The 12532-nt window shown below is 43.1% G+C and overlaps 1 protein-coding gene and 1 pseudogene across 1 annotated transcript in view; one reads left to right on the forward strand and one right to left on the reverse strand.

Moving 5' to 3' along the window:
• The first annotated feature begins 6262 nt into the window (after positions 1 to 6262).
• On the forward strand, positions 6263 to 10944 carry LOC135537580 (gamma-crystallin S-like; annotated as a pseudogene).
• Positions 10945 to 11129: 185 nt separating this feature from the next.
• Positions 11130 to 12532, reverse strand: part of LOC135537582 (potassium voltage-gated channel subfamily H member 8-like) — a 39320-nt gene continuing 37917 nt past the window's right edge. The window contains 2 exon segments of the mRNA XM_064963711.1: positions 11130 to 11898; positions 12053 to 12105. Of these exon segments, the coding sequence (XP_064819783.1) occupies positions 11506 to 11898; positions 12053 to 12105 (446 nt within the window). The 3' untranslated portion in view covers positions 11130 to 11505.

Genomic DNA, 12532 nt, shown 5'->3' on the forward strand with positions numbered 1-12532 from the left:
TTAGAATTCAAGGCACACTTAACCAGCATGGCTATCACAGCATTCTGCAGTGATTTGCAATCCCATCTGGTTTGCGTTTAGTGGGACTATCATTTGTTTTTCAATAGGACAATGACCCAACACACCTCCAGGCTGTGTAAGGGCTATTTCACCAGAAGGAGAGTGATGGAGTGCTGCATCAGATGACCTGGCCTCCACAATCACCTGACTTCAACCCAATTGAGATGGTTTGGGATGAGTTGGATCACAGAGTTAAGGAAAAGTAGCCAACAAGTGCTCAGCATATGTGGGAATTCCTTCAAGACTATTGGAAAAGCATTCCAGGAGAAGCTGGTTGAGAGAATGCAGAGAGTGTGCAAAGCTGTCATTAAGGAAAAGGGTGGTTACTTTTAATTATGTTTAACACTTTTTTGGTTACTACATGATTCCATATGTGTTATTTCATAGTTTTGATGTCTCCACTATTATTCTACAATGTAGAAAATAGTAAATATAAATAAAAACGCTTGAATGAGTAGGTTTGTCCAAACTTTTGACTGGTACTGTATATATATACATACAATACCGTTTAAAAGTTAGGACTCACTTAGAAATGTCCTTGTTTTTGGAAAAAAAAGAGTCCATTATAATAACATCAAATTGATCAGAAATACAGTGTAGACATTGCTAATGACTATTGTAGCTGGAAATGGATGAATTTTAATGGAATATCTGGGATGCTGGCCTTCTAGGCAGAGTTCCTCTGTCCAGTGTCTGTGTTCTTTTGCCCATCTTAATCTTTTATTTTTATTGGCCAGACTGAGATATGTTTTTTTCTTTGCAACTCTGCCTAGAAGGCCAGCATCCCAGAGTCGCCTCTTCACTGTTGACGTTGAGACTGGTGTTTTGCGGGTACTATTTAATGAAGCTGCCAGTTGAGGTATGTTTCTCAAACTAGACACTCTAATATACTTGTCCTCTTGCTCAGTGGTGTACCCGGGGCCTCCCACTCCTCTTTCTATTCTGGTTAGAGCCAGTTTGCGCTGTTCTGTGAAGGGAGTAGTACACAGCGTTGTATGAGATCTTCATTTTCTTGGCAATTTCTCACATGGAATAGCCTTCATTTCTCAGAACAAGAATAGACCGACGAGTTTCAGAAGAAAGTTTGTTGTTTCTGGCCATTTTGAGCCTGTAATCAAACCCACAAATGCTGATGCTCCAGATACTCAACTAGTCTAAAAAAGGCCAGTTGTATTTATTCTTTAATCACAACAACAGTTTTCAGCTGTGCTAACATAATTGCAAAAGGTTTTTTAATGATCAATTACCTTTTAAAATTATAAACTTGGATTAGCTAACACAACGTGCCATTGGGACACAGGAGTGATGGTTGCTAATAATGGGCCTCTGTACGCCTATGTAGATATTCCAGAAAAAAATCTGCCGTTTTCAGCTACAATAGTCATTTACAACATGAACAATACCTACACTGTATTTCTGACCAATTTGATGTTATTTAATGGACAATTTTTTTTGCTTTTCTTTCAAAAACAAGGACATTTCTAAGTGACCCCAAACTTTTGAATTGTTGTGTTTAATATACTGTATTTGAAAAAATATTTTTCCACAAAAGTAGTGTACTGGGCCCTTACAGGTATTAGCAGACCGATATAGACGTCTGTAGTGTGGGAAAATGTGTTTTACCGCATCTCCACATTGGCAAGAAAGTAAGTTGTATAATTAAGAACAGTATCTTGCAGGATTCAAGAGTTGGAACTGTAAGAGATGTTGCCCTGTCCCTTTCTCTGTGATGTCATTCTAATGGAATCCAGATAGAACAAAACCCTGTCCCTTTCTCTGTGATGTCATTCTAATGGAATCCAGATAGAACAAAACCCTGTCCCTTTCTCTGTGATGTCATTCTAATGGAATCCAGATAGAACAAAACCCTGTCCCTTTCTCTGTGATGTCATTCTAATGGAATCCAGATAGAACAAAACCCTGTCCCTTTCTCTGTGATGTCATTCTAATGGAATCCAGATAGAACAAAACCCTGTCCCTTTCTCTGTGATGTCATTCTAATGGAATCCAGATAGAACAAAACCCTGTCCCTTTCTCTGTGATGTCATTCTAATGGAATCCAGATAGAACAAAACCCTATGTCATTCTAATGGAATCAGATAGAACAAAACCTGTCCCTTTCTCTGTGATGTCATTCTAATGGAATCCAGATAGAACAAAACCCTGTCCCTTTCTCTGTGATGTCATTCTAATGGAATCCAGATAGAACAAAACCCTGTCCCTTTCTCTGTGATGTCATTCTAATGGAATCCAGATAGAACAAAACCCTGTCCCTTTCTCTGTGATGTCATTCTAATGGAATCCAGATAGAACAAAACCCTGTCCCTTTCTCTGTGATGTCATTCTAATGGAATCCAGATAGAACAAAACCCTGTCCCTTTCTCTGTGATGTCATTCTAATGGAATCCAGATAGAACAAAACCCTGTCCCTTTCTCTGTGATGTCATTCTAATGGAATCCAGATAGAACAAAACCCTGTCCCTTTCTCTGTGATGTCATTCTAATGGAATCCAGATAGAACAAAACCCTGTCCCTTTCTCTGTGATGTCATTCTAATGGAATCCAGATAGAACAAAACCCTGTCCCTTTCTCTGTGATGTCATTCTAATGGAATCCAGATAGAACAAAACCCTGTCCCTTTCTCTGTGATGTCATTCTAATGGAATCCAGATAGAACAAAACCCTGTCCCTTTCTCTGTGATGTCATTCTAATGGAATCCAGATAGAACAAAACCCTGTCCCTTTCTCTGTGATGTCATTCTAATGGAATCCAGATAGAACAAAACCCTAGTCCTTTCTCTGTGATGTCATTCTAATGGAATCCAGATAGAACAAAACAGTGTCCTCAAACATTTACATCAAAAGTTGCAAAGTTATGGACAAAGACACAAAATATCCACATCAAATTAAATATTTTTATTGATCAAATAACATGGAAAACAATCCCTTTTTGTGCAGTATTAATTGACCATCCTTACAAACCACATAATGTAATGTAAATGTACATGACTGTACTGTACATTCGCTGGTCATCTAGGTTAGTACCTGCAGACTTTCTATCACCATAACGAACAACAATGCACAATACAGTAATTGAGTGCATTGAGACTTCAATTGGTTTGTGATGACAGTGTGTGATGATGTGCCTCCGTTGGTACAGGATGGGGCTTGCAATGCAAAGGTTGTGGGTTCAATTCCCATGGGGGACCAGTATGAACATGTATGCACTCCCTACTGTAAAGTTGCTCTGGATAAGAGAGTTTACTAGAATGTGAAAGGAATGAATAGACCATTTCAGTTGACACAGAAATAAGTTGTATTTCAAGCAACTGGGAAACATATTGTACGTCAAGCAAGTATTTTTATGTTCACAAGTATTATCAGATTAACGGTTTTGTACAGATAATTATCAGACTCAAGTTATAAATGCTGGTTAACACTTCAATACATTTAGTTGACATTTTTTTTACAAAAGTAGTGCACTGGGCATTTACGAGTCCTGTATTATCAGACCGATATAGACCCCCCTGCTATGGCAGCATGTTATGGAGGTAGTTGAGTCCAGATTTCTGAGAGAGTTGGTTGTGGGGGAACGCCCTCTTTCCAGACAGTGTGTGAACTTGTGGATGAAGGAAGTTGCCCAGTCTCATTATGGCTCAGCAGACACCTGTAAGGGACAACGTCACACTTAACCTCTCTTCTTGTTGGAACATCTGCCTGCCTTTCTCTCTTCCATTCATCCCATCCTCCTTCTCTCTGTGCAGAGCCAGGGCTCCTTAACAGCCAGAGAGCCTGTGTGTGTGTGTGTGTGTGTGTGTGTACTCTCTGCCTGCCCAGCTTCACACTAAGTGCCTCTGACAGCTAACCACACAGTTATTAACCCTGATCCAGGAGAGTGTGTGTATGTGTGCACACGCTTGCATGTCTATGTGACTGTGTGCGCACAAGTTTGCGTGTGTGTGTGTGTGTGTGTGTGGTGATGTAGGGCCACCTCAAAGACGGCCTCCACCAGAACTCAAGGCAAACAATCTTTCTCTCCTTACCTGTAATTGTAAATATTGACATTTTCACATTTGAAACTGAACTAATTGCATGAAAATGTAGTGAAATAGCATAAAACTAACTGAATAAACCCCAACAAGGCACTCCTCTGGGTCTGTTTCACAATCCCCCGTCTGTGAACTTAGAAAGACAATAGCAATGTCAGCCACAGTCCCAGGGGTTAAGTAAGTTTGTTAGCGAAGTGTGCTGGCTTGCCACCTCATCGCCATGGAGACCATGACTGATGTGGACCCTGTCAACCAACAGAAACCATGGAGACCAGAATGGAAAAATAACCTAACTTCATTTTCAACTGATATATTTCGTAAACACATGATACGAGGCTTTATACTATGGAGATGCTGCACCCTTGTGGCAGCTGCTGGAGGTGCAGGGTGACCGACAGGTGTCGTTGACAGACTGTGGCAAAACAGTTTAGTTAAGACTGTGGCAAAACAGTTTAGTTAAGTTTGAGTGCTGCGCTGTGGTTATTTAAAGTATAGAATTGGACAAGGATTCCAACATTGAACAGTGAGTGTTTACTGCAAGACTAATGCCTATTTCAATAGATAGAGGAATGTGCCTCTGTCAGTCTCACCAGGTCAGAGACAGGAAGTCAATCAGTCTAGAACCAGAATTCACCAGACTGATAGAGGTGTCCATGCAGAAGTTACAGTATCAACTCTTTGGTGCTTCTCAACTCTCTGCCCAATATAAAGAATTATACCATGGCATTGTTGAATACTTGTTTCTGATTGGCTTGAAGGGCATTCTGAGTGTGCATTATACGGTATATTTGCATGGTATAATTCAATGGCTATAGTTCATTCTTACATGTTCTATGTTTGAGGTGCTTTTGAAAGCAAAAGTCGAATTGAAAGCATTATTGGCATTGTTTTCATAATGGCAAGCTAGGGCTGACGGTTTGGTTAGCTAAACTAGTCTGTTTGTTTGGTTACCACGGCAACTATTGTAGCTATCTAGTAAACTTGCTACTTTAGTGGATACTGAACACATCTCTACCAGAAAATGTGATGAATTATATTCTAGGCATGAAAGGGATAATCAACTCGGGGCTCCATGCATTCTCCGGAAAGGAATGAAGACATTACGGCGTGTTCCATGACGCGCTAGCTGAGAGGAACTGACCTTCCACAGCGTTGTATTATTTTCCAGAATACATAACCGCTCGTTGATTATCCCACCTTACTTATATTATTGTATTATTTTATTGTATTATATTACTTTATTGTATTATTGTGTTATATTGTATTCTTGCATTGTATTTTTGTATTGTTGTCTTGTAGTATTGTATTGTAGTATTGTCGTATTTTATTGTATTATTGTCTTGTATTATTGTCTTGTAGTGTATTGCAGTATTGTATTGCATAGTATTGCATTATTGTAATGTGTTGTATTATTGTAATGTGTTGTATTATTGTACTATTGAATTGTATTTTTGTATTGTATTTTTTAATTGTATTGCATTTTTGTATTGTATTTTTTAATTGTATTGTATTTTTGTATTGTATTTTTTAATTGTATTGTATTTTTGTATTGTATTTTTTAATTGTATTGTATTTTTGTATTGTATTATTGTATTATTTGATTGTATTATTGTACTATATCATTGATGTATTGATGTATTAATTGATTGTATTATCTTGGCCAAGTCGCAATTTTAAATGAGAACTTGTTCTCAACTTGCCTACCTGGTTAAATAAAGTTGAAATAAAAGAAAATTGCACTGATACTGTTATTAATGTGTGTGTCGGTATGTGTGTGGCACAGGAGGTTGCCAAGGGGAGGACGGCTCATAATAATGGCCATAATGCAGTCAATGGAATGGCATCAAACACCTGGAAACCATGGAAACCATATGTTTGATGTATTTGATACCATTCCTCTGATTCCACTCCCCAATCCTCCCCAATTATGGTGCTACCAACCTCCTGTGGTGAATGTTTATTAAAAACCAGCTCTGTGGAAAGTGATTTGGTGTGTGTGTGTGTGTCTGTCGGTTAGTTAGTGTCTTGATGTTTATAATATTGGCATGTGTGTGTATCTGTTTGTGTGTTTACCTCAGTGGGGTTGGGGGGGGCTGTTCCAACTCAATCACCAAGCTTGCAGATGACAACAGTAGCAGACCTGATTACAAACAATGACGAGAGCCTACAGGGAGGAGTTGAGGGCCCTGGCTGAGTGGTGCCAGGAAAATAACCTCTCCCTCAACGTCAACAAAATGAACGAGCTGATCATGGATGTCAGGAAACAGCAGAGGGAGCACCCCCGTATCCACATCGACGGGCCGCAGTTGAGAAGGTGAAAATCTTCATGTTTTTCTATATACTGACAACTGAAATAGCCCATCCACACAGACAGTGTGGTGAAGAAGGAGCAACAGCGCCTCTTCAACCTCAGGAGGCTGAAGAAATGTGTCTTGTCACCTAAGACCCTCACAAACTTTTACAGATGTACAATTGAGAGCATCCTGTCGGGCTGTATCACTGCCTGGTACGGCAACTGCACTGTCCACAACCAAAAGGCTCTTCAGAGGGTGGTGCAGTCAGCACCAACGCATCACCCAACGGGGCCACACTGCCTGCCCTCCAGGACATCTACAGCACCGAACTGCCTGCCCTCCAGGCTCTTCAGAGGGTGGTGCGGTTAGCCCAACGCCTCACCAGGGTCACCCTGCCTGCCCTTCAGGACATCTACAGCACCCGGTGTTACAGGAAGGCCAAGAAGATCATCAAGGACCTCAGCCACCTGAGCCACAGCCTGTTCACCCCGCTACCATCTAGAAGGAGGAGACAGTACAGTTGCATCAAAGCTGGGACCGAGAGCCTGATTAACAGCTTCTATCTCCAAGCCATCAGATTGTTAAACAGTCACCACTAGTCGGCCTCCGCTCAGTACCCTGCCCTGAACTTAGTCACTGTTACTAACCAGCTACCACCCGGTACTCAACCCTGTACCTTAGAGACTGCTGCCCTATGTACATAGACATGGAACACCGGTCACTTTAATAATGGAACACTAGTCACTTTAATAATGTTTACATACTGTTTTACCCACTTTATATGTATATACTGTATTCTGGTCAACTACCGCTGTGCACACATTTTCTATTCATATACTGTCCATACCATCTATACACACCATAATATACATACTGTATATATTGACAATATATTCCGGAATCTGATATTGCTCGTTGTAATATTTTTACAGTTGTATTATTATTATTATTATTATTATTATTATTATGGGGATTTGCGTGTATTGTTTTGTTTTGTTAGGAATTACTGCTCTGTTGGAGTCAGGAACATAAGCATTTTGCTGCACAAAATATGTCCACGTGACCAATCAAATGTGACGTGATCAGTAGTAAACACCATTAGTACCGAGTCAGGATATAAAGTCTTTTAATGGTTCCAAATGGACGTTAGATTTAGGGGACAACAATAGAGGTCAATCTGTTATCAGAATACAGTCTATTGTATTCTGTCTCTCCAGACCGTGTTCTATGAGGACAGGAACTACCAGGGCTGAAGCTATGAGTGTGACAGCGACTGCACAGACTTCCATTCCTACCTGAGCCGCTGCAACTCCATCAGGGTGGAGAGTGGTGTCTGGGTGGTCTATGAGAGGCCCAACTACATGGGCTCTCAGTACATCCTGACCAGGGGAGAGTACCCCGACTACCAGTATGTACTGACCAGGGGAGAGTACCCCGACTACCAGTATGTACTGACCAGGGAGAGTACCCCGACTACCAGTATGTACTGACCAGGGGAGAGTACCCCGACTACCAGTATGTACTGACCAGGGGAGAGTACCCCGACTACCAGTATGTACTGACCAGGGACCAGAGAGCCCGACTACCAGTATGTACTGACCAGGGGAGAATACCCCGACTACCAGTATGTACTGACCAGGGAGAATACCCCGACTACCAGTACGTACTGACCAGGGGAGAGTACCCACTACCAGTATGTACTGAACAGGGAGAGGGGAGAGTACCCCGACTACCAGTATGTACTGACCATGGGGAGAGTACCCCGACTGACTACCAGTCGTACTGACCAGGGAGAGTACCCGACTACCAGTACGTACTGACCAGGGGAGAATACCCCGACTACCAGTATGTACTGACCAGGGGAGAATACCCCGACTACCAGTATGTACTGACCAGGGGAGAGTACCCCGACTACCAGTATGTACTGACCAGGGGAGAGTACCCCGACTACCAGTATGTACTGACCAGGGGAGAGTACCCCGACTACCAGTATGTACTGACCAGGGGAGAGTACCCTGACTACCAGCGCTGGATTGGCCTCAACGACCACGTCTGCTCCTGCAAGATGGTTCACGTTGTAAGTGGATGAGCCATTATGGTAAAGAGGTGGTGTAGTTGTGTAGAAGAGAGAAAGGTATTTTCTGTTCCCCCTGGTCTAAAGTAGTACACTATGTCCTATGGGTCCTGGTCTAAAGTAGTGCACTATGTCCTATGGGTTCTGGTCTAAAGTAGTGCGCTATGTCCTATGGGTCCTGGTCTAAAGTAGTGCACGATGTCCTATGGGCCCTGGTCTAAAGTAGTGCACTATGTCCTATGGGTCCTGGTCTAAAGTAGTGCACTATGTCCTATGGGTTCTGGTCTAAAGTAGTGCACTATGTCCTATGGGTCCTGGTCTAAAGTAGTGCACTATGTCCTATGGGTCCTAGTCTAAAGTAGTGCACTATGTCCTATGGGCCCTGGTCTAAAGTAGTGCACTATGTCCTATGGGTCCTGGTCTAAAGTATTGCACTATGTCCTATGGGTTCTGGTCTAAAGTAGTGCACTATGTCCTATGGGTCCTGGTCTAAAGTAGTGCACTATGTCCTATGGGTCCTGGTCTAAAGTAGTGAACTATGTCCTATGGGTCCTGGTCTAAAGTAGTGCACTATGTCCTATGGGCCCTGGTCTAAAGTAGTGCACTATGTCCTATGGGTCCTGGTCTAAAGTAGTGCACTATGTCCTATGGGTTCTGGTCTAAAGTAGTGCACTATGTCCTATGGGTCTTGGTCTAAAGTAGTGCCCTATGGGTCCTGGTCTAAAGTAGTGCAGTGTTCATCAAACTTCTAGATCTGTTTTTTGACTCTAGGGGAATTGTAGATATTCTTATTTAGATATTGTTAAATATATATTGTTATATAGATATTGTTATGTAGATATTGTCCCATCTGTGTTATCTGTTTCTATGGTGTCATTTTAGGTCAATGGTACTGACCATGTAGACATTACATTGATTGAGTTACATAAATACTGTGTATGTGTTCTAGAAATACACACATATAAAGTATGTACTGTATGTACAGTTGGTTTTGTCTTAATCAGAGATAATTACAGGGAGTTATGAAATATCAATGTAATGGAGCAGGAACATAGACTAGACTTTGCACAGCATGCACCCAGCATGCAGCATGGCTGGTGTAACATTCAGTATTAATGTAGCAGTAACATAGACTAGACTTACCCAGCATGCAGCTGGTGTAACATTCAGTATTAATGTAGCAGTAACATAGACTAGAATTACCCAGCATGCAGCTGGTGTAACATTCAGTATTAATGTAGCAGTAACATAGACTAGACTTACCCAGCATGCAGCTGGTGTAACATTCAGTATTAATGTAGCAGTAACATAGACTAGACTTACCCAGCATGCAGCTGGTGTAACATTCAGTATTAATGTAGCAGTAACATAGACTAGACTTACCCAGCATGCAGCTGGTGTAACATTCAGTATTAATGTAGCAGTAACATAGACTAGACTTACCCAGCATGCAGCTGGTGTAACATTCAGTATTAATGTAGCAGTAACATAGACTAGATGCAGCTTACCCAGCATGCAGCTGGTGTAACATTTAGTATTAATGTAGCAGTAACATAGACTAGACTTACCCAGCATGCAGCTGGTGTAACATTCAGTATTAATGTAGCAGTAACATAGACTAGACTTACCCAGCATGCAGCTGGTGTAACATTCAGTATTAATGTAGCAGGAACATAGACTAGACTTACCCAGCATGCAGCTGGTGTAACATTCAGTATTAATGTAGCAGTAACATAGACTAGACTTACCCAGCATGCAGCTGGTGTAACATTCAGTATTAATGTAGCAGTAACATAGACTAGACTTACCCAGCATGCAGCTGGTGTAACATTCAGTATTAATGTAGCAGTAACATAGACTAGACTTACCCAGCATGCAGCCGGTGTAACATTCAGTATTAATGTAGCAGTAACATAGACTAGACTTACCCAGCATGCAGCCGGTGTAACATTCTGTATTTAAATCCTGTTGATCATCTTGAATTGTAGAGATCTGAGAATGAGATCCACAATATGTCTGCCGTCTTTCTATGTCTCTGCTTCCTTCCGTTTGACCCATCCTGCCCTCCCCTCTGATGCCCCCACCCTACCCCCCTCCTCCAGGCTAGCGGTTTCCCCTACAAGCTGCACCTGTACGGGAAGGGAGACTTGGCAGGCCAGGCGTTCGAGGCCACCGAGGACTGCCCTCCGTGCTGGAGAAGTTCCACTGGCGCGAGGTGCACTCCTGCAAGGTGCTGGGAGGGTGGGTCTTCTACGAGCTCCCCGACTACAAGGGCCGTCAGTATCTCCTAGAGAAGTTCCACTGGCGCGAGGTGCACTCCTGCAAGGTGCTGGGAGGGTGGGTCTTCTACGAGCTCCCCGACTACAAGGGCCGTCAGTATCTCCTGGAGAAGGGCGAGTACCGCAAGCCCACGGACTGGGGCGCGGTGTGTCCCAATGTCCAGTCCTTCAGACGCCTCACTGAGTAACCAGGGTCTAGAGGTGTCCCCCTCTCGCCCAACCAATCCGATCCCTCCTGACCAATGCTTGATCAAGTCATCTACTACCATTCTTAACAGCAACCAGTGGGCACCCAAGAGATGGACCTAACACTGAGCCACGGCCACCAGCTAAAATAAAACCCTGACTGGCAAGCAGCTGACGAGTTGTGTTTTTATTGTGTGTTTGGTGTAAGTCTGATAATGTCTAATACAGCCGACAACCAATGGACAAGATCCTCTCTGCAGTCACTCTGCGTCAAACCAACTCTAGAGCCTAAACTGTAAAACAAGACTTTTATATTTCTGTTGTGTTTCATTTGGTCATAGCCAGTGATAGATATGGTATAACAATAACTTGTCAGTTCATAACATTTCATATTAGGAATAAATACATTTGGTAATAATAACTTACTTCATGTTATCTTAGTATTAAATAAACAGTAACCCAGAGCAGCCATGTGCCTCATGCAGTGATATGAGGGGAGTCATGCCAGCCATGCCATGATGCCAGTCTCGTCATGCCAGTCCTGTGTTGCTGAAGTCTTTCTCTCAGACAGTGGGCCTCTCCTCGTCGATGAAGCTGAGCTGAACAGGGCTCGTCGGGGTCATCTCTGCCCCTATAGAAGTCGAGTGAGGATGGGGCAGGGGGACGGTTGTCAGACTCCCGGAAGATGTCTGAAAGTGGCGATCCGGGTGTCTCCTCTCCCCCTCTATCTCTGTATCTTCCAACAGCAGTAAGTTGGTGTTGGACGGAGTTTTGGGAGGTTGAGGGGCAGAGCTACTGAGAGTCTCACTGGTGGCCGGAGTCAGGGCAGCCATAAGGGAGGAGAGGACGGACTGGGAAGAGCCTTGGAGGAGGGGCTGGAGGAGGGGCTTGAGCAGCCGTGTCATTTCCTGGAGGTCCTGGCTGACCTGTGACACCTGCAGGGATAGGCTAGTCATCTGGGAGGGGGCAGGACATGGGCAGAGAGAGAGAGTAGGGCATAGGGCAGGGAGAAGGGGGAGGGAGGAACGAATAGGGCAAAGTTAAGAATTGCCATTAAAATCCAGTCTAGGAATGGCAGTTATTCCTGTGGTGCTTCCGTATGTCACTCACCTCTTCTGTCAGTTTAGTGATAGTCTGTACGGTCTCTGCATCCTCCTGCATTCCTGTAGAAAGACACAGACACAGAGAGAGAGAGAGAGAGAGAGAGAGAGAGAGAGAGAGAGAGAGAGAGAGAGAGAGAGAGAGAGAGAGAGAGAGAGAGAGAGAGAGAGAGAGAGAGAAAGAGAGAGAAAGAGAGAGAAAGAGAGAGAGAGGAGAGAGGAGAAAGAGAGAGAGAGAGAGAGAGATAGAGGAGAGAGGAGAAAGAGAGAGAGAGAGAGAGAGATAGAGGAGAGAGGAGAGAGAGAGAGTGAGAGTGAGAGTGAGAGTGAGAGAAAAAAAAGAGTGAGGAAAGGGGGAAACCTAGTTAATTGCACAACTGAATGCAATCAACTGAAATGTGTCTTCCACATTTAACCCAACCCCTCTGAATCAGAGAGATGTGGGGAGGGCTGCCTTAACCGACATCCATGTCATCGGCGGTGGGGAGAG

The sequence above is a fragment of the Oncorhynchus masou genome, unplaced genomic scaffold (assembly GCF_036934945.1).
Source record: "Oncorhynchus masou masou isolate Uvic2021 unplaced genomic scaffold, UVic_Omas_1.1 unplaced_scaffold_821, whole genome shotgun sequence".
Lineage (NCBI taxonomy): Eukaryota > Metazoa > Chordata > Actinopteri > Salmoniformes > Salmonidae > Oncorhynchus > Oncorhynchus masou.